General features: G+C 33.7%; 1 protein-coding gene across 1 annotated transcript; it reads left to right on the top strand.

Moving 5' to 3' along the window:
* The first annotated feature begins 1790 nt into the window (after positions 1-1790).
* LOC119084984 (cytochrome P450 4c3) lies at positions 1791-21782 on the top strand. Its single transcript, XM_037195143.1, has 9 exons — positions 1791-2830; positions 17479-17594; positions 17659-17775; positions 17842-18001; positions 18948-19017; positions 20536-20884; positions 20942-21182; positions 21250-21411; positions 21473-21782. The coding sequence occupies exons 1-9, from the start codon at positions 2590-2592 to the stop codon at positions 21649-21651; spliced, it is 1635 nt and encodes a 544-aa protein (XP_037051038.1). The 5' UTR covers positions 1791-2589; the 3' UTR covers positions 21652-21782.
* The last annotated feature ends 454 nt before the right edge of the window (positions 21783-22236 follow it).

Here is a 22236-nt window from a genome sequence, read left to right as displayed (position 1 = left end):
CTGATGCCTTGTTTTATTTATATTTTGTTGGTCGTACCACTAGTAAGTATAAACGGACTATCTGAAGAACTCAACCGATTTCGATTATTTTTTATTTCCCTAAGTCTAACATTATTCGTTAAACTGAAGGGCCGCCTTGGCGGTTCGAAAGACATGGTCAAAAATTGCTTAGTCACGACTACCCTGATCGCTCTCTGAAATTTTTATAGCTCTTCCACGAGTCCAGATCACCATTTTTGTAATGCTTATATTTGATGGTCCCACTTTCTTTTTGGTGTCCTCAAAATTTTATCGTGCTTTCGACCATATTGATTAGTTAACTAGACTGAGATAAAGTAAACAATGTAGAGTTGACTGTTCCAAAAATGAATTTTGAGTTGACTGTAAATTTGTATAAAGAAAAAATCAACAGGCAACCCACGATACAATAAACCGTGACATGTCCTATGATATTTGTACATATGGGACAATTCTTGATTAAATGAAGTTATATGAAATTGTGGCACGTAAGTTCTCAAGGGTCAGCTCTGAATTTTTAATAATTATTTAACTTTGTTAGACGAAATCGCCAGTAATAAAATTTATGTTAACTAAGTAAACGAAAGATAAATCTTTAAAAAAAAAGGTGATTTCTTACAATAATAGCTCGAAAATCGCGGAGAAATTTAAGATTGAAGTGGAGATTTGTCAAAATATACCTTAGCACAATTCCACCCGTAGGTGATAGAGTCGACGATACTGACATAAATTAATAAATTACAAATTCTGGGGTTGAATAATTAATAATTGTATCTTTCAAAATAAATCGGGAAAAAATAGGCAAAAAAAAGAAAAAGTCAAAAAATTTCTCAAATGCTAAATCTTTCGTCTTTCGTCAACCGATAAAATACTTCAGAAGCAATCAAATACGTTGAAAAGGTGCTCTTAAAAAACATAGAAAATCATCAGCCAAAGAAATCTTCTGCGGTTTAAACTGTTTTTTCGTTGGGATAATATTAACTGGAGGTCAATGTTGTCAAAATTTTTCTATTTGATGGGTTGTAAGCCTGCGAATACTGTCCAATTGTAATATTAAATGGTTTTAGTTTCAGAGTCGCATATAAGATCATGCAATCAGACTTTCTCAGATACGATTATCTTTAGCGATCGTGGCTATGAAATAACATAGTGAAATAGTGGGACTTTCAGTTGCCTTTATTGCGAAAAACCCTATATCCCTACGGTTTCGATTGACAATCTTCACTTCTATTGCCTAAAATAGCATTTATCACTCGGTTGTAACAATCTCATTCTTTTTGTCTATTTATTTAGCATAAGAACAATCTCTCGAAGATGATTGCAAAAATAATTCACAATTTTTGTCGATTCTTCGGGAGATTGTCTTTTTAAAATCTGATTTTTAGAGATTATTTTTTAAGAAGTTTCATAAAAACATTTATTTTTCGTTCAAATTATGGCAGAAAAGTCAAAAGTCTTTCGTTAAAATATATTTTCGGCTTCAAGGGTTATCAATTCAACCATTTTGATTTCGATTATTTTAGCGCTTGTGTACAAATTTTAATTTCATTTAAAAAAAAGTGACGATCCTCCTTACAATGACAAATCCACAACATATGTAACGTTAAATTTACCCATAATGTGCATAAACAAGATTTCCATCCAACTAGTTTCCCATAAGTACGTGTACGTGACGGAAACTGCATTAACATTTTCGAACAGTCATAATTACATATGTCTATTCCTTTATGTAATAATTAATAGAAAAATGTAACGAGTTAACATGCCGATAGCAATACCGAGTATTAATATCTGTTCGGTGCATGAAAATTCACACGATCAATATTTTTGGTCGATAACCGGTAAGCGTACGGTATTGTTACATTTCCATTGGGAATTTCTTCCGTGCTGTACAGGTTTTATATTCACGGTATTGAATCGAATCAGGCAGTCAATTATTCAATCAATTAATTGCAGCAGAAAAAGACAAAAACATTGTTAAAATACGACGAAGATATATAATTAAGTTGTCTGCTCCTGTAATAGTGCAGATTATAGTGACCAACCGCATAATAATACATCTATACATCTAGTTCACCATAAACATACAGTCACATAATAATGCAATGAAATAAATCTTAAAAATTAACAACTTTGAACTTGAAAATCGGATACACGAAAACTCGCTTTCGGTAGTATAACAATGCTGTCCAAACAGTCTCAGTTCACATACACAATAAAAGCCAACATTCAAATATTATGATGAATTTTGAGTAGAAGGAAATTTGAATGGTTAAATAATCGTTTGAATACTCACACAAACACTTACAGGTGATGGTTTAATGTTCGGTCGAAGAAAAAAAAAACTTTAATCATAACAGAAATTTGGCTTTTAAGTTTTGGTCCGCAGTCAAGTACTTTTAGTTCTTCGGCAGCTTTAGAATGATGATTATGTTGAGACAAAAGTTCGCTCTATAGTCTCTAGAATTAGATATATTTGATCTGGTGTTCAATCGGGAGTGACATAAAAAATTGAAAATTGAAAATTAAAAGAAGAAAATTTTAACAAAAAAAACAAAAACAAAAATTAAAATGCAAAATCATACCTACTTTTTTGAGGATATAATTATCCAAAGTGTTGTGTCTTCGAAATCAGTGAATTTTCTATCATACTTTTCGCCCGTCACAATTTTATTCAGTTTAATTTTCTCGGGCATGATTCTTGTATATAACGCTAAACGATCGCGGATGGTGAAATTAATAAATAAAATACCGGGGCCACCAGCCTTGCCGTTTATTGGGAATACAGTGGAATGCAATGTCGATCATGATGGTGAGCATAGATTAATATTGTTATGATTTTGAATTATTGACCGTCAAACGGAACAGTGAATAATGCAATTGATGTGATTGATTTATGAATGATATTTCAAACGGCTTTTTGACTATGTTAACCTTTGTGGATATTCAATTACGTTTGGGATTTACGCCGATCTCTTACTGGAGCTTCGGAGAGCTTCAATACACAAAATTTCTTTTGTTTTGATAATAAGTTAGTGTGTTCAGTAGACTACTATTACTGACCTGAATGCGTGTAAAAGTTCGTGATGACTAAAAAAGGTCAAACTATGTGTTTGAACAAAGCACTTCAAGCATGAGAAATACTATAAATAGGGTAGTGAGACTGGACAGTGTATCGAACAAATTTTGGCACAGAAAAAAATCTGTAAAATTGTTCCATACAAATTAGTACTCTATTTGGCAGCTGTCATTAATAGCACTTTTGCTGGAAGTGCGTTGGTTTGAAGAAAACAATTGACCGACTGATCTTTACGGGCTTACCCTTATTGTAAAACGTGGATGGTTAAAATATGTTTTTGGTCTTCTGCAGTAATTTGCATGGCGGACTCAGTGAAAGATTTAAACAAAATGAATTCGCAAAAGAAGTTTCACTAATCTTATTATGCAAATTACGGCAGTCTCGGTTTACCATAGAATACATTTTGTTGGGTATTACTTTGCAATTTGAACATTGCACACAGGACTTTGACATTGCAGTTAGCACAGCTCTGCTCCTATTATACCTTATTCGGAAATATTCGTAGGCTTATGCAATCAAAATAGACTTTCCATTTCTTTCGTAAAGATAAGAGTCATGATTTCGTGGTGCGAATAAAAACACACAACACGTACACATGATTGAAATTTCGGATGTTTTATGACGTTGAAAAAATGAGTTTGTGCTAGGAGCAGTGCTATGCCGCTAGCAAAAAATATTTGACCAAATTTGTATTTTGATGTTTCGTTAGATTTCAAGTGAATAGTCAGTCACCATATTAAGGTGCAATCGGAAGTAAAAATCAAATGCTTCAAATGGTCATCTGTCAATGTTCTCAGATAGTGCTGTCCGGAAGTACATAGTCCAACTCGTCGAAGTAAAAATTTTGTTAGAGAACCATTCGTAATTCTATGTATCGATGCAAAGTCAATCCAATTTTTCCTCAAACGAGCTAATAAAAGGAGGCATAAAAACTCTGTTACTTCCGTTATTCATCCAAATTTTCAAAATCCTTTTCTTCTTTGAGATCCAACAAACATTATGACAGAACACTCGACTGAGGTCATCGATAACGATATCGATATCGATAACAGAAATTGTTTTTTTTTTCTAAAATAGTGATATTTTTGGTTTGGAAGAATATGGGTTACATGATTTTACCTGAGTCGCTTGAAAACTCAATGCAGTAATGAAACGTTTTTGAATTTGAGGCTGCGCGTACAAGTTGTTTAAATGCAGTCTTCCAGTTCGTTATAACACATATGTGATCCGCATCCTAAACTGTTCGAAAAGTGTGCTAACTGTTCGAAATGGAACACTGTATATGAATTTAGAACAGCTTACGAACAGTTTAGACTGCGGACCTAAATTGTGTTGTAACGAACTGGAACTCTCTATAGATCAGTATCAAAACTTAAAGTCATTCCATTGACTCCATTCAAAATAATGTTCCGTTTCTTAAACAATTAAAGTTACTTGTCTGCGATAATCGAACGGTTAATTTTAAGTTTTAAGTATCCGTTTTAGTGTTTATATTGACCATTAGCAAGTCAGTCACTTTAAGTTGTTATTGTTTTTACAAAGTGTTTAATTCCCATTTTTTTTCGGTCTTCAACCGATCACAAACTAATATCGAAAATCATTTCGTTAATTATATTTACGCTTTTTTTTAAATAATATTTTCTATGCTAATTTGCTGTGCGTATTTACGAAAAAAGATAATCAATGCCATGACGTCTTTCCTCATAACAAGAGCAAGAACTTCTATAGATTTATCTATATTAGGTGTAATGCATAAAAAACCTCCTTTTTGCCGAACATCGAGTGTGAAAGAATTTGATAATAAGAGAATTTTATCAGTAAAAGATATAGAAAGCTTGAAATCATTGAGAATTTGGGGCATTATTAGCATTGAATCCTACGAATTGTTTTGTCACTTTACTCAATTCTTTTTCAATAAATTTTTAATTAGGGACAAATAAAACATAAGCGATTTTGCAGCATCTCTATTCGTATCAGGATTAGATTAACTGAGAGCTATGGTTACAAGCCTTGGATCTCAATTCTCTTTTGTTCAGACATGTCTCTGACGTTTCCTATACGTAGCACTTAATCAACTAACTTTATTTGCCATAATTTTTAAGCTTTTAGCGTCTGATATTTCATGGTTTGTGAGACCTTAGTAACTTCAAATTAACAGACAACCAGAGCTAACAACCATTTATCACTTTACAGACAAAGAAAAGAACAAACCAATTCTTGGAATACACCAATTAGACCCGAAACCTGGCCTAACTTAACAAATCTGACCTAACAGTTTTGTTGAAAGATTTGTGTAAACATTTTCAGTCTAACCGAATTCTTACTTGCCGACATTCAATAAAACCAGTTTAAGGACATGTATTAAATCTGTTACTTCTATTGTTTAAAGTGTACCCAATAACACCTTTTATTTCATTAGTTTTCATCTTTCATTATGATTTTGTTATATAAAACAGCATTGACCGGAGAACAACATTTGCAAAATTTAAAAACTTCCACAAAATTCACGGAAATGATCTGGAACTGAGACTGTTATGTAACATAATACATTTCTTCTCATTTCTCCGCGCACCGTTTATTTTTGTTGTTGTTGTCGTCGAATCACGTATAACTATAAAAAATTATACCAAAATTGACGAAACTTGCATTATCTTCGGATCCAACCTTACCTCTCGTAGATAACCAAATATTCATGCAGATGCATTAGTAATATTATTCGAGTACTAATTTCCATTTTCTAGAGCCTAAATGCTGCTCTGATTACTGAACAACAATTCAAAAATTATTTATGAAAACCAAGTGTAGGATTTGCCGTTTTACAACTACTGTCATTGCAATCTTCAAAAAAACAAGGCATCAGAACAGTCGGAGCGTTTGCTGCGACTTAGCCCCGTACGACCCGTAATCCTATTTCGTCCGTAACCATAATACGTCCGTAGCCGTAATACGCCCGGAACCCTAATACGTCTACAACCCTCTAATGCGTCTGTTACCAAAATGCAAGTCCAGTTGGGCATGGTCAAATTTACTGAAAGTGTTCATTTTTAAAATTGCGCATAGTGCAATTACGAAAGCCCGTACGAAGTACCTCTCAAATAAAACCAACAATTTACGACATTATTTTAGAAACCCAAAATGTTTTGCCAACTTTCTATTGGGTATTCAATTATCTCTCAAATGGAACAAAAACTAGCAAAATCGGATGAGATTTACTCGATTTATGTGCAAAAAACACTTAGGGCCGAGTAGCGGCCTTAGTCCAAGGGCCCAAATTTGAAACTTTTTTTGCCATTATTCTATTCGGCATTCAATTATCTCTCAAATGAAACAAAATCTAATAAAATCGAATGAGATTTACTCGATTTATGTGCAAAAAACACTTAGGGCCGAGTAGCGGCCTTAGTCGAAGGGCCCAAATTTGAAACTTTTTTCGCCACGTTATTTTCGGTATTCAATTACCTTCCATAAAAAACTAAATCTAGCAAAATCGGATGAGATTTACTCGATTTATGTGGAAAAAAACACTTAGGGCCGAGTAACGACCTTTGAGCCCTCCCAACAAGCTCGCGTTGCATCCTACACAAAAACAATGTTCAGCAACTTTGTTCTACTCGTTAATACCTTTCATTTAATATACCACAAGCAGCTATTGCGTGCGTATTTCGGTAGATATCGTCGAAAGACTGAAAAACACCTATAGGGCCCTAGCTCTGGAAGGGCCGACCCTACCATGCCCATTTTCGAACTTGACCTTACTTTTGTCGATACCAATCGGGGAAAAAAAGAATTTTGAAAAAAGGTTGTGATTTGCTCAAGCTAGAGGGGTCACAGACGGACGGACGGACGGACGGACGGACATTTTTTTTATTGCGGATTCGTCATCTATGAACATAACCAAATGCTTTGCCCTTACTGTCTGCTTCCAATTCGACGTGTTACAAACGGCATATTAATCTTATAAGCCCCCAGTACTTCGTACGGGGCTAAAAATTGTTGTAGAAGCTCCTTAGTCACCTAATTAATAAATAAATAAACGAACACTTCCAAGGTGGGTAAAACTATTTTACCAAAACAAAAATCATAAAACGACTATATAATGACCAACTGACCCAACAAGTTGCATGCATTAATTTTGGTTTTTAAATCATTCAATAGAATTTATGATCAACCAGCAAATGTCTATTTTTACCAAAAAAAACAGTTCTGGTCAATTAATTTCTGTAAAATTAAGTCTTTCACATTTAATTGTGTTTAACATATGAAATGACCTCACGCTTAAAGAGGAAACACTTCAAATGTAAATATTAATTTTGCTGAAGATATAAATCCATTTGAAAATTTTTGTTACAAAGTTTTACATTGTTTCCGAATTTATAAAAACTAGTTTCACACAAATATACCATTTCCTATACCAGCGAACACCGATTTCGTTTGTTTAAAAATCACATTAGAATTTTCTTGAATAAAACTTTTTTTTTATTATTTTTATGATTTTGTTAATCGCCTTTATAATTTCAATTGCAAATCCGGACACCTTTCAAATCATTTTTTTTTCTCGATTGAAGACATTGTGTCCACAAAGGAATTGTTCAGTAACAGCATGAAAAATGAGCTCAAAGTTTTATAGATCACAAAACTTTACAACTTTGCAAAAAGCTTCCGGTAATAACTTTGTGTATGGTCTTTTGAAGAAACAAAAACATGTAAGAGGGCAAGGTTACGGCAATGTTACTTTATTGTCTGGCATAAATATTTACAGTGAATCAATAACATCGACGAAAAAGTTCGAAAAAACCATAATTCTAATTTAGAATGTTTCGATCACGATCGACCGATCGCTCGAAAAAATATATTAATAAAATTGCATACATCAAAAAAAAAAAAGAAAGAAAAAACCAATTTGGTGAACAATAAAATTTTTATGATTTGTTTACAGTATTACTATTGTATAACATTGAAGTACTTCGCCATGAGATTTCTTATTGTAAAAATAAAACTTAAAATTTCAATTAGACATGATTTAGAATGCAAATGATTTCGTAAAATAAATAATCTTAAAATGTAATTAGTTCACCGGAAAATTCTTCTTTGTAATTTTTTTTTCTTCCAAATTATTGACCTTCTTTGGAATTATAGAAAAACATTAAAATGAAATTACAAATTTACACACATTAGACGAGCTATTACTGTAGTACTATTTTGCTGCATAGATTTATTTTTAAACTAGACCATTTTGTTTATTTCAACGTTTAAAGTTAACAATTGATAAAAGAAGATTGGGGTACCGAACGGTTTTATGTTATTTGTGTAATAATTGTGTATACGCATTATTGTTATTAAATGGTTCTATGTTGATATCAGGTGTCAAGAGTTCAGAACCTCTCATTGCTTTGTGAAAAGCTCTAAAGTAAATAATAAACTCTTTTTGAAATGCAAAAACCTGAGAGAATTGCAATCTGTTCCCTCTATTATTTAAAGGTTTGTTACCTTATAGACAAGCAACAAGATACCATGACATCAATTAAAACTGACGTTCATACACTGGACTGATCCATTATCAAGTTAATGAAATGATTGCATCCCGAATTCCGGTTGGTGGATTACGAAAAAGTTTCAATTAGCAGAAGACTGCATTTTATTCAGTTGCACCTAAAGTCAAAAATATTTTCTGTTAATGTGAGAGTAGTATGTTAATTCCCGACGTAGAACTAGTTGGTTTCCTCTTATTCTAAAACCGGGAATCGAGAGCAATCCTTGCACCAAAGATCTGTCATTACGATGTGGATATAGGATAACCCCTTCCGATTTATGATTTTGACACCAACCTATGAGTATCTCTAAAAAAAAAGTCTAGATGTCAGCAGCAGCCTGACTCCACTAGCCACTTTTTACTCAAATCTGTTGTCTAAAGTCTAAAAAGGTGTTTTCTAAAGATCAACACACTGTATTGTCATTTCTGGTTACGTATTTGATTAATGTCTGTCAACTATACCTAGGACGAATTTTGTGACTTATAATCGAAATGAACTTAATCAGAAAATATATCTGCCCATGAATAGAAAGTACGAGCAGAATTCAAATTAGTGACAAAGTGGCACATTCTTCAGATACTTGATCACATCTCCAAGCATGTTAGTGTACGCACCTTGCTACTCAATTTTATCGGATTTTTTTTTTAAATTGGCTGAGCAAAAATGTTTAGTGCGGCCAAAATACAGAATAAATTTCTTCTCACACTACTAAAGCACGACAAAAAAAAAATAATTTCATTGGATCGTCGTAATTAAGCCTGAGACGTCGAAGTAGCATAAGGTATTACTTACGTACATCGTGTATACATTATTTTTTTTTGGAAATTCCAATATCAGACATCAGCACACGTTTTTCACTTTTTATGCCGATACAATTTGTAATTATAGCGTGAATTTACAGTTGTAGACTATTTAAAATTGGTTATTTTGGCGGGTTATTTTGGACAAATTAAACCAAACCAAATCAATATCAAGGCCAAATATTATTCAACTGGAGAGTAACAATAGCACCGTCTTGTACCAAAACACTGTTTCGTTCTTAATATAATTGCGATGTTAGAAACAAATTCAAAGGTCAAGATGATACACATTATACGAACACACTAGTGGTAAATGCCAAATTTTGAAAGTACTCTGAAAACCACTGAGAATTGTGTTTTTTTTTACCAGACAACAATAGCATTTTCAATGTAATACCCAAAGGAGAGTAAATCAAAATCTAAGTTGTTTATGAAGAAGGTCGCAAAGTCGTGTAAATTTACATCCGGGAGTAGAAAAGACCGATAATTAAGACCTCCAAACGGCGACATACTCAATTGGGAGTCGCTGGGAACCGACATAATTCAGACCGAAAACACACGAGCAATTTTGCGTTGATGGGAACGACAATTATGCACCACAGGTTGTAAAATGGAAAACGCAAAAATCGTGTGTTTTCGGACTCGAAGTGTAAGACCTAAGGGTATGTACAATCACACAAAGTGTCTCCGACGCACATCAATATGAATTGTTCATCTCTAGTCCTATAGTCCTCTAGCTACTTCTTGATTTTCGTACACCAACGAACAAAATCATATGCGGAACACATCGATATGTGTACGTACCTGCTTGATGGATTTAATTTAAAATTTAATTTAAACAAAGTGAATTAACTTAGCACATGTAACATTTCATTGATGAAACCTTCACTGGCTAGTTAATAACAAAATAAATATTGAGATTCACACGTCCACAGAAAATGTTTTTTTTTTGTCGAAAATAAATTTGGTAAATTTGGACATTAAATTGCGATAGATTTTCACAAGTCGACTGCTAAAATTTACTCACACATGCCTTCCACAGAATTCTTGTGTTCACCAGTAAAATGTTGAATATCGCACCCAAAAAAATATCCATCGAACGCAAACAAATGGTATGAATCGTTGTAAATTCAAATTGTCGAAAATATTGCCGCATATTAATACACTCTGCATTTTTGTTAATCATTTCCATATAATGGATTATCTATCCACTATCAGTCGTTTATTTCTTAATTTGCAATTTTTCGATTCATTCATAAATCTATCAGCCGAGACAAACATCTAACCAATTACAGTTATATAACCATCGTATGATGAATCACTATATTTATTTATTTTTATTTCAAACCGCAACAATTCACTTTCAACTTTTTATTGGCAGACTTTGCGGCAACGTTTGAAGTTCGGCAATTTCTGTGCAATGAATAACTCAATTCGATGACACTTATATGGCTGATACTGATAAAGATTACCATTTTATGGCGTTGATATGACCATTTTTAGCTACCGATTCACACGTAAAATGTTTAATAATATTTAGCACCCGTAGATAGTTTTAACGTGTCAACATTGAGAGTGAGAGCATCTCAATCATTTTGATTTAGAGTGTTCATGGATGTAATGTGGAACAGGAAAGCGAAATCGGTTCTCTTGAACATTAAACATTGATTAATTCACATAATTCACTAGGCAACACAGGTAATGTACACGGATAGTGGCATAGTGCGTTAGATAGGTCTCGGTGCCCTGAATATGAAATAGAAAAATTTTTGCCCACACAGTAAAAAAAATCTGGTCTGTACTACAGATAGGTGATCGAAACCAATGGAGTTGTTATTTGAACTCAGGAGGTCCGAACACGTTACCACACCAACCGCAATCTGGATTGGTGCACTTTCACTTTCGTATATTCAAGTGGGTTACCTTTCTACACAGACATACGTGACTAGGTATGGCGGAGGTGTGTTCCATGTTTACGGCGCCTAGATATATCCAATGCACTATGTCACCATCCATGTACATTACCTGTGTTGCCTAGTAATAGAATATCATCGGTGTTAACCAAGATCAATAAATTCAGGAACGAAAGGTAAGGAACGAAAATCATGCGTTTTATCACTTCAAAGGCGTGTAAAAAATGTACCGGTCATATCCAAAAGTGCATAGTAACAAATGGTCGCAGTTCCATGTAGTCAAACTTTCTTAAACACCTCGTTCTTAACGTTTTATTAAAGCATAGAAAACAATCTCCCACCTAGCGTAAATGGCAAAAAAGGAGATAAAGGAGATCTGCTAAAAACACCGGATCTGGGCCGCAACTTAAGAAGGACTAGAGTTGACCAAATTCCGTATGATGATAAAATTTTCACACGAAAGTCTATCATTTCCTGAATGATTACGCTGCCCATTGTGTTTTACAGACGAACATAAAAAACAAATTCTTAAATTGTACTATAATTGCATCCGTCTGGCTCTGTATTGTAATAGAATTTTGCTTCTCAAAAAATTGTACAAAGTTATTGGAACAGTGAACTTACAGTTTGCAAGTCAGTAACGTACACACGTCGAAAGATCAACAAATTATCAAATTAGTGGTCTACCCACACATCAGGTTAATGAATGGTGTATACATTCAAATTTAATATAATACCACCGGGCAAACAATTTTTAGCAACTTCATTGATTGACAGATTTTGTGGTCACCACACACCTTTCAACAATAATAAGTATGGTCTGAGTCGTTTAGAAAAAAAGCGCTATCAACTACAGACACTGCATTGATTGAAAGATTAATATTTTTTGTGTTTGTATCATCTCCGACTCCAATACAATAGGTGTCAAGTCTGAGTCTAGCCGAATAAAGAAGAAAAAAATCGGTTCAACGTTCACACGATTAATAAGCTCTTGAGCGTGCTGAAGGTGTTAAAAAAAGACAGCAACCGTAATTGTAACCCGTAGGGTAGCGTAGATCAAACATTTGATATTATTGATCATAAATAAATTACGTTCGAACCATTTAAACGGTTATACGCTTATCTGACATTTCAATTCACCTAAGAAACTGTTCGAAATGATTTATTTGTTAATTATACAAATAAATTGGTTCATGTACTGTTTCCGCTGTTGAAAGTCGATAGTTTGGGTGCAAAAACAACTCACAACACAATTATACCATTTAATCGTTCAACGAAATCGCTCTTGAAGGTAGTGGTCAGAAATTCGGAACGAGAACGATCCGCGAGATACATCTGAATTTGAGTTGTATACCTCCGAAAATTAGATCAGTTTTTTTTTTGCTTTGCTTTAGGATTAGCATAGTTACCAATATTGGAGGTGAAACACTGTATCACGAGTATGACACTTTAAAATGTATAAAATAGTTATTTACATAACAAGGGATAAAAAGTTAAAAAGTAAATTTTTCGTGTGAATTTTGTTGATCCGAGGCGAGGCTGAGGTCAATCAACACACGAACACGCGACTTTTCATTTTTATCCCGAGTTATGTTATGGATTTTACATGCTGATGGCATCGAAAGAAGTGCTTGAAACATGAAAAGTACGGTTTTCGACGCATGTAGCATGTAAAATACTATTACATGCTTTTGAAACCTAAACAAATTTTCTTGTTTTCCCTAGGTGTGTAATAAGTGACTTTAGACCCTAGGGAAAACAAAATCATGTAAATGAATACTATTCACCATTGATGAATTCTATGCAAACGATGCCGAAGTTTGGCGAAGACATATAACAGAAAGCGTTGTTGCCGAAAACTATAACATTCAGAAAATTAAAAAACGGTTCCTATAAAAGTGAAAAATTTGGGATGAACTAAAAAATCGTAAAAAATTGGTAGATTCTATGAAAACATTTTATAGGAAGTGTCACAACCGTGCACTGTATCTGTGACTGAATAGAAATTACTCATGAAAACGGACTCATCGAGTATTTTTAACATCGAATCTAACCGAAAGAGTCGTAAACTTACTCGAAAACTCAATCATAAACGTTATGCATCGTACGCTAAACAACATCTTGTATATTCACAGCAGCCTTGACCGTCAAATCATTCCGACCATTTATATATACGTGTATACCTATATTGGAACTCCAATTTATTTATAATATTTTTATTCATTATGAATGTATAGCCCAGCGAATGCATAAACATGAATTTAATTTAAATAAAAATAAAATAAAAGAGTTTTGAGTGACCTCAAATTATATGGGGAAAATGAGGAAGTTTTTTTTCTGCACTAAATGTTTGGTCATTTTTGGTGTATTCTATTTTGTTGTGGCAGGTTATTTCGGATTAATTTTTGATGTGATTGACGTGAATGTGCTTATGTAACGTTGTCGTCTATATTTTGAATAATATTATTAATTGAATATAATAGATATTTTAGTCCGTATAGGAACTGGTTTTTGTGGTATCATCATTTCATTAGCTATGTATACCCAGAAAAAGCGATACATTTGTAAAGTGGTATAAATTGTGAATGACTGAATGACGAAGAGATTTGTTAGCGCTTGCATATAGTAATAGTTTTGCTTTTCCCATAAATTGATACCAATACGAGTATAATTTAACGAATAGGTATGGGTCACCGCTTTATTCAGAAAACTATTGATCTGTGCAACACTAGCCACATGTGTTCTTATAATTATTAAAAAATTGTTTTGGTCCGACGTTGATCAATCATGTATTAAGGAGGCATATGTGAGACAGTAATTTTTCGGCATTTTGTTAATTCTGTAAACATTTTTACTCTGCAATATTTTACCATCAATAGAGATGTCTATGTAAATCCGCATTTGACTTTTTCGTTAGTTAATCAACAATTAGGGTAAATCTTTCTCCTAAAATCTAGGGCTTGATTATGAGCAGTGTTCATTGAACAGAAGCACCTTGGCGAAACTAACAAACCGATTTCACTATAATTTAAGGAATGAAAAAAAAAATGGATGTTGCTGCTATGTTAATGAAAAAGGTCAATATTTTAGTCTGTCATTGTGTCGAAATAGTATGTTGTGTTACAAGTATTGTAATGTTGATTTTTTCAGCATTAGAGAAAGTTTACGAGCGGAGCGAGTAAGTAAAATTGGGTCGTGTGCTGAAAAAATGTCATTGCAATCCGTATAACATATCATGCTTTGTGCCAACTGAGAATTGAAATAGACAAAAGCGCAAAAAATCGTAATTTTCGTTGTAAACAATCTCTCTTCAAATTTGACCAATCATATTGCATTGCATTTTCTAAAACGAACGCTGTAATAACTCATACAAATTCCATGTCCACACTGTTTTGAGTGTTGAAATATCCCATTAAACTGGAAATTTTGGACATTTCAATCTAGTTGACGATATGGAAATCCGTCGTATTTCAATTCTCGATGGCACAAAAGACCTAGCCCGCCTATGTAACGATTATATCATCTGTTAACGACAACGACGACAAAAATATGCAATGAGCCAACGGAAAATGTGGTATTTTATAGCAAAATAAATGTTGATAGAAGTGAAGTAAAAGATTTTGAATTAGGTCTGTTAAAAATGTTTTGACCAATTGAAGTAATAGACTCGAAATTGATATTTATTACACTTGGTGAATATGCTCGAAATGCTCGGAAATGTCATTTTTATCTGTTTAATCAACCTCGTAAAGATATTCAAGAGACCTTCATTTTATCGTGATCTGAGAGTGTTATCTTTAACTATGTAGAACAAGGATCCGTAACTTTCATACCTCTCAAGTATTTGTAATTCTCAAGAGTTCAAATTTCCCGAAAATGAATAGTTAGCGAGAGGGTTGGCTTTGCTCTGAAGAATTTGTTACTGTCAAGTTCTCGAAAAGTGGTAGCTCGTGGGATTGCAACAGCTGAAGAAATTGTTGTAAGAGAAAAAGTTTCCCATGGAAAATGACAACCATGTACAGATAGGCAAGCAGGCCCCACATAAAGCAGTTAACGCTATTTAACATCTGAGTTTGTTAAAACAAGAAAAATAAATTCTATAAACGAGTAATGTCAAAGAACCGTCGTTATTGAACAAACGAATAATTAACTTTTTGCATATATACAAGAACAAAACAACAACAAACAACGACTTTTACTTTCAGAACTTGCAACTTTTTACCAACTTGATTTTTTGTTTAAAAAAAAGTGTGAACAATATTATGGTGTAATGTGCTCATCGTTTCAAGTGAGACATATGACATTCGTGTCATATTTACATTTTTCAATAAAAAAAGTGTAATAACACATTAATCACATCTTGCGTATCTCCTCCAAAAACACGCACCTCTCGTCGGAGAGTGTATGAAATAGTCTTCGTTATACGAAATTATCATCCAAAAAATTAGGTCGGAAATCACCAAATTCGGTGAATATATTTTTCCTTGAGTCGAAATTAAATTCACACATTTTAATGTTTAACAAATTGCAAGATCTCTGTGACTCGCTCGTATTAATACGTACAATAAACAGATTAGGTAAGAGAGGGCATGAGTATATTTACATTTCTGCAAATTAACTTAATTAAATTCCAATGAGGTATGAAAAAAGGTTGAATTGTGCAATGTGATATTTTGTACATTTCCATTTTATTTACACTCTTTTTTTCGGTAAAAATATGTTAAAATTATGTTTCTATGACCTTTAATTTGTGTAGCTTATTATACCATTTCATGTGACAATAATTAGTTTGTAATAGACACAGCGTTGTTAGAAGTAAGTCTATTTATTTTGATTTGAATATACCATTAAAACTTACTGCACGGTGAGTAGAAATGTGGTGGGTTATTTCTCTGTCGTTACAAGTTTTTAATTAGATTAGACGAACATTCAAACCCAGATTGAACGACCACCAAGGTGAAGTTGTAACACAAAAAATTTGTGAGTCAATCCACATTCGAACTTCTGCTGCTGGAGAAGCACTTATAAGAAAGCGCTTGCAGTGTATCGAACTTTTACGATTTAGATCAATTACAATCACATACATTGAGATTGATTCCATGTCTTGGTGATCTGAAAATTTTGTTCCTATCATTATAGCTTAATTTTGTCAATTTGAAGTCCAAACCGAGATCAAAACCAACCTGATCAAGCTATGGAGCACGTTTGAAAACTATTGATCCATAGTTATCACAAGATTATTGGTTTGCTTGATTTCCAAGGTAAATTTTGTTGATTTTTTCTGGGCACGCAGACTACCTGATCAACTAAAGTCAAACACTCTGGAGGGTTCTTGTTCGAACAGTTTGCACAGTTTTCAAACAGTTGAGACTTCGGGTACAAATTCTGTTATAACGACGTTAAACACGCTTCATTTTATTTGTCGCACCATGTATGTATGTACAGATGGATACGCTAGCAAAAATCATTTTGTTTATTGTTGTCGTCGTTGTCGATAACAGATGATGCTGGCTTTGCCATCCTACATGATGAATTAGCGTATGGTAATGCTGAATAAATTAATCTTCCCAGTTAAGCATTATGTTGGGATTTTTCCTCGATTTTTTATTGGTCTTGACGAACATAAACAAATTTTATGCGAGACGTTTCGCAGCTTAGTGCTGCATCATCAGTCTTTATTATCTAAAAGCTTACAAAGCATCCATACAAGGCTCAGTCTTCAAATTATCAGTCAAAAACTTACAAAAATGTGTATTTAACCGGTCCACCGACTGTTTTTATATATCTCTGACACCTATAAACAAAAGCTAGTTGCCTGATCAAAACAAAAACGACTTGCAAAATTTTTAACTGAAAGCTTTCTAATGAAGTGAGAGAAGCCTTTGAAAAACATCGATTTAAATTTTTTCAAAATGTCGGTAGTTTCAGGGGTAACACTGTAACTGAATCTTGTCTGTTGGTCTTATTCTTTCCTTTTGAGTTCGATGATAAAATCAAGACAAAAACGGAACAGTAAACTTCGGCAGCAAGTTTTGAAAAATTGACCTATCTTAGGAATTACTTACCAAATTTGGAGTTTCTGTTTTTGACGTCGTACACCATGGCAATTATAAATTTTTTGTTAATTTTTTTTCCAGAAATTTTTGCCCGAATCATGGGAATTCGTTATCTTTGGGGAAGACGATCGGGAGTATGTAAAGCTTGGTTCGGTACCCTTCCGTACGTCTTTGTGTCGGAGGCTTCTAAAGTTGAGGTAACACTTCGGGAAATAATGTCTTACGTACATCGAGGTACAGTTAAGTTTGATTAATTTGTAGACAATAATGGGCAGTCCAAAACACATCGACAAGAGCAGAGATTACGATTTTTTGCATCCATGGCTGGGAACAGGTTTACTTACTAGTCACGGACAAAAATGGCACAGCCGTCGGAAGGTAATTGGTCTCAAAGCAGTTGTAAGAAAATATTGTTCTTTGTGTTTTTCAATTTGTTTCCCCTAGATTTTAACTCCAGCATTTCATTTCAAAATTTTGGAAGATTTCATCGACGTGTTTCGCGAACAAAGTGTTATGATGGTATCGAAATTGGAGACTGAAGTCAACAAAGATTCGTTTAACATATTTCCATACGTTACGTTGTGCACCTTGGATATTATTTGTGGTATTGATTGAAGTTTTGTTCTTTTATTTATGTCGTCGCGGTTTAGGTCACTAATCAATGTGATAATCACATCAGGACTAACTAAAATTCACACCTGGGTTCCTAGGCTGGTATATTTGTGGATGTTAACATGACGAAGGAAAACTCTTGTACATAAAGTTCGTACACGTCCATTAAACTCAGTCACTTCTTCAAGAATTTTAGTGTCTGATTTGTATTTTTGCTATTGATTAAAGTACTTCTGGACACACTTCTACAACGGTTCTACGATAATAGTCAGACAATCCACAGACCGAGTTCAATCGGTCTTCTACTTTATTGCCACTAGTGCTTTGGAATAACCGAATTTTAGCTATCTATAAAATTGATTTTTGGGAACAGTGTAGTGCGACGTGCGAGTAATCGGACACCCTAATTTTGGGTAATTTTGACAGAATCCCAGCATAAAATATGTCAAATTTCAATTACAGTTTTTAGAAATGGCTTATCATCTGTTATCGACAACAACTACAAATTACTCCATGAGGCGGGTGTTCCATTTTATAGCAATGTGCATGTCAAAACGAACGAAGTAGTAGATTTGTTCAAATGTTCAAAGATAGTTTCAGCAAAGGATGTAACAGATTTAGCGAATATTCGTCATTTTGCCTGTTGTTTTTAAAACGTTTTTTTTTCATAGTAATTTTAAATTGCGAATCCAACGACTTTTTGACCTATCTAATTAAAAAAGAATTCCTCAAAAAATTGGAATCATTCCAATTTATTCCCAAAAGTAATTAACCTCTTGTGTGAATGGAGTCATAGAAAGGCAGATTCAGTGAAGACAATTAAAACGAGAAAAAAAAAACGGTTGGCTGATCCGCTAATCTATTCTGGTTTTCTTTCGATCATTCATTTGTTAATATTGCGTCAGTTAAAATCTCTATTTTATTATCCTCTCATACAGAAACAGCGATGGGCAGAAGTATAAACGCACAAGAGAACAGTGATTCAGATTACGTCAAGGCGGTGTATCAGTAAGTATTTCTAACGATAATTTTCTTTTGTTTAATAATTCACTAATATTCGATTCGCTAAGAATATCCGAAAGGTTGCAGCAATGGAATATTATTAAAAAGAATCAAGAAAAAAAAAATCCAAAATATCTACGAAACCAATTTATTATCGACCTTATCATGCGTAACTTTGCAACACTTGAATTTTGATTGTCACAATTTTTTGGTACATTAACTATCGTACCCTTCGGTTAATATATATAAATTTTCCAATAAACGTTTCCTACATTACATGTGCATGTCAACGTTTGTTGACAGGCAATATCAAAATTCCGCTCAGGCGGAAAATAGACTTGACGCCTTTAATGATACACTCGCTGGTTCAGTCTTCTGTTCATTATTCTTTTGTTGTATTTCCTTCCATATATTTTTTTTTTGGTGGCAATTGATAAGATGGTCTGATAACTAAGCTCCAATAAAGATATTGTCGAGTAAAATTTACACTTTTCGCACATGAAGTAAAAGCCATTTTACCGTAGAATAAATAAATGTAATTGAAGTGGTGTAATATTTTCCCTTTTGATTTTATTTTAATTGACCGCGCCGTATACACAGACACAATGTCGAGAAAAGAAAAATTGGTGAAATTCAAAACCTACCCTTGATAAGCTTGAGAATTTACGGTGAAAATGGGAAATTCGACAAATTTGAAGATTTTAAAACAATTGGAATTTTCTCAGTTGATTTGATATTCTAATGCAGGCATTAATTTTACATAACCCAAGTAGCGGTTCCATTCAATGCAAGTTTAAATGGAATAAATTAAAAGCAAAACAAATGTATTAAAAGCAAGATGACAATGTTATCATTATGGATTTTATAGGGAAGAAAATTTCTTTGTCGCGATTCTAAACGTAAATCTCTATATAAAAATCAGGCTTTAAGATATAGGAACGTTCTCTTAGTCAACACGACGAGTGTTATATTTCGCTCTCTTCAAATTTCAATTTATTTCATTCAGTAGAAATTAAGAAATTTCATGTGAGGTTTTGTAAGCACAGCCGTCACTGCAGTCTTATTCACGACTGAAACTTTGTAAGAGGTTGAGACTGAGGTGGTGTTTTTTTTAAAACTCCATTGAGAACACTAGGTTTACATTTCTGTAGAAATACTATTTAGAACCCCCGCTGATTATGCAGTAAAGGTCAAGTCACAAATAAAACATTCGAAAAGAAATATTTTGAAAATATCAATAAAAAGAGAATAGAATAAGAAGTGGGAAGCCTGAACACAATAACAGACAACTTACTGCTATTTTGATTGCCAATTGTAACAGACAACTTACTGCTATTTTGATTGCCAATTGTATAAGGAACACACATGGTGTAGAATTATTATTTTGAATTTAGTCCTGGCCCGATACCTTTATATAAAACCGCCTTCGGGAAGATAGTGCTTATTTTTAGCTGGTCGAACTTCAACAAAATCCCTCGCAGTATTCCATTCAAAATAATTGTCTTCATTTCCACTTATTTATAGAATTGGCGAAATTGTTCAGTCACGACAGTCCAAGATTTGGCTTCAACCCGATTTCATATTTAAACACACTGAACTCTACAAATCACATCAACGATGTATTGAAATTCTGCATGGTTTCTCGTACCGTGTAATACGCGAACGGAAAGAAGAGATTACGAAGGCGAAATTAAACAATAATAATTTAACCGACCACAACGATAATGCGACACCGGAGACACGGGACGATGATGTGGTATTTGGTAAAAAGAAACGTTTAGCATTTTTGGATTTATTGATCGAGGCATCACAAAACGGAACCGTCCTGTCCAACGATGATATTCGTGAGGAAGTGGACACATTCATGTTTGAGGTACTGATTCACTATTCGCTATCCTTGTCGAGAAATAAATCAAATTATTTACATCAGGGCCATGACACTACTTCCGCTGCTATATCGTGGACGTTATTCCTACTAGGATCCAGTCCTGAAATTCAGGATAGAGTTATCCAGGAAATCGATTATATTATGGATGGTGATAGAACGCGAGCACCCACCATGAAGGAATTAATGGACATGAAGTACTTGGAATGTGTGATCAAGGAAGCACTACGATTATATCCGAGTGTACCATTGATAGCACGACGAATAAAGGAAGACATTTTACTGGGTAATAACAAGATTTTATAATATCCGATCTTGTTTCATTTTCGATTAATTTTTTTTTTTTAATCCAGGCGAGTACACAATTCCAGCTGGTACCACTGCTATCATTGTTACATATCTTCTCCAGCGCGACGCCAATGTATTCCCCAATCCAGAACAATTCAATCCCGACAATTTCTTACCGGAAAATTGTTATGGTCGTCACCCCTATGCATACATTCCGTTTAGTGCAGGTAATTGTACTTAAAAAATCGAAATAAATGATGTCATTCTCATCAACACATTCTTCAACAGGGCCACGCAATTGCATCGGTCAGAAATTTGCAATTTTAGAAGAAAAATCTGTGATATCTGCAGTGTTGCGAAAGTATAAAGTTGAAGCGATCGACCGAAGGGAGGATTTAACGTTGTTAGGTGAACTAATTTTGCGACCCAAAGATGGACTTAGAGTAAAAATTACAAATAGAGACTAGTACGTAGAATATGAGTTGAATATTTAAAACAAAAAAATATTTTTAATGTTAGCTTTAAGTGACCATGGATTTTATTCGTTTGTAAGCCATTTTTTTATGAATACAAGTGCAGTCGTTGCATATTATTATTACATTATCTTCTATTAGCAACCCCTCATCGACTTCAATCACTGCATTGGTATGCACTGTCGAAAAAATTATCACCAGATAAGGTTTAACATTTAGAAACGACTTGATAACTGTCAAATCTGTTATTTCTTTTGTTCAGAATCGTCTTTTGTTTGATAGAGAATCCTTTAATAAAGGACCTTCATTTAAAATACATTTCACTATAAGACCGTATTAACTGAAGGACAATGCGTATTTTTGTCGTTCCTGTCGATAACAGCTGTTTAGTTGAACATCCTTTTTTTACAAGTTGGTGGACAACCAAGAAGAAAACGTTTATTCGAGCATAAAAAAATACAAAAATAAAGGTGCTGCCCTGATATCCAAGGTTGCTATGTCACACAGCGTACCGATCTATCCTAAGACAATCATACTACTAACATCACGTTGTTTTTACTAACTAATTTTATGTCAAAA

This window comes from Bradysia coprophila, chromosome X (assembly GCF_014529535.1).
Source record: "Bradysia coprophila strain Holo2 chromosome X, BU_Bcop_v1, whole genome shotgun sequence".
Taxonomy (NCBI): Eukaryota; Metazoa; Arthropoda; class Insecta; order Diptera; family Sciaridae; genus Bradysia; species Bradysia coprophila.
Note: the sequence above shows the minus strand (reverse complement) of the source record. Positions and strands in the feature narration are given on the sequence as shown.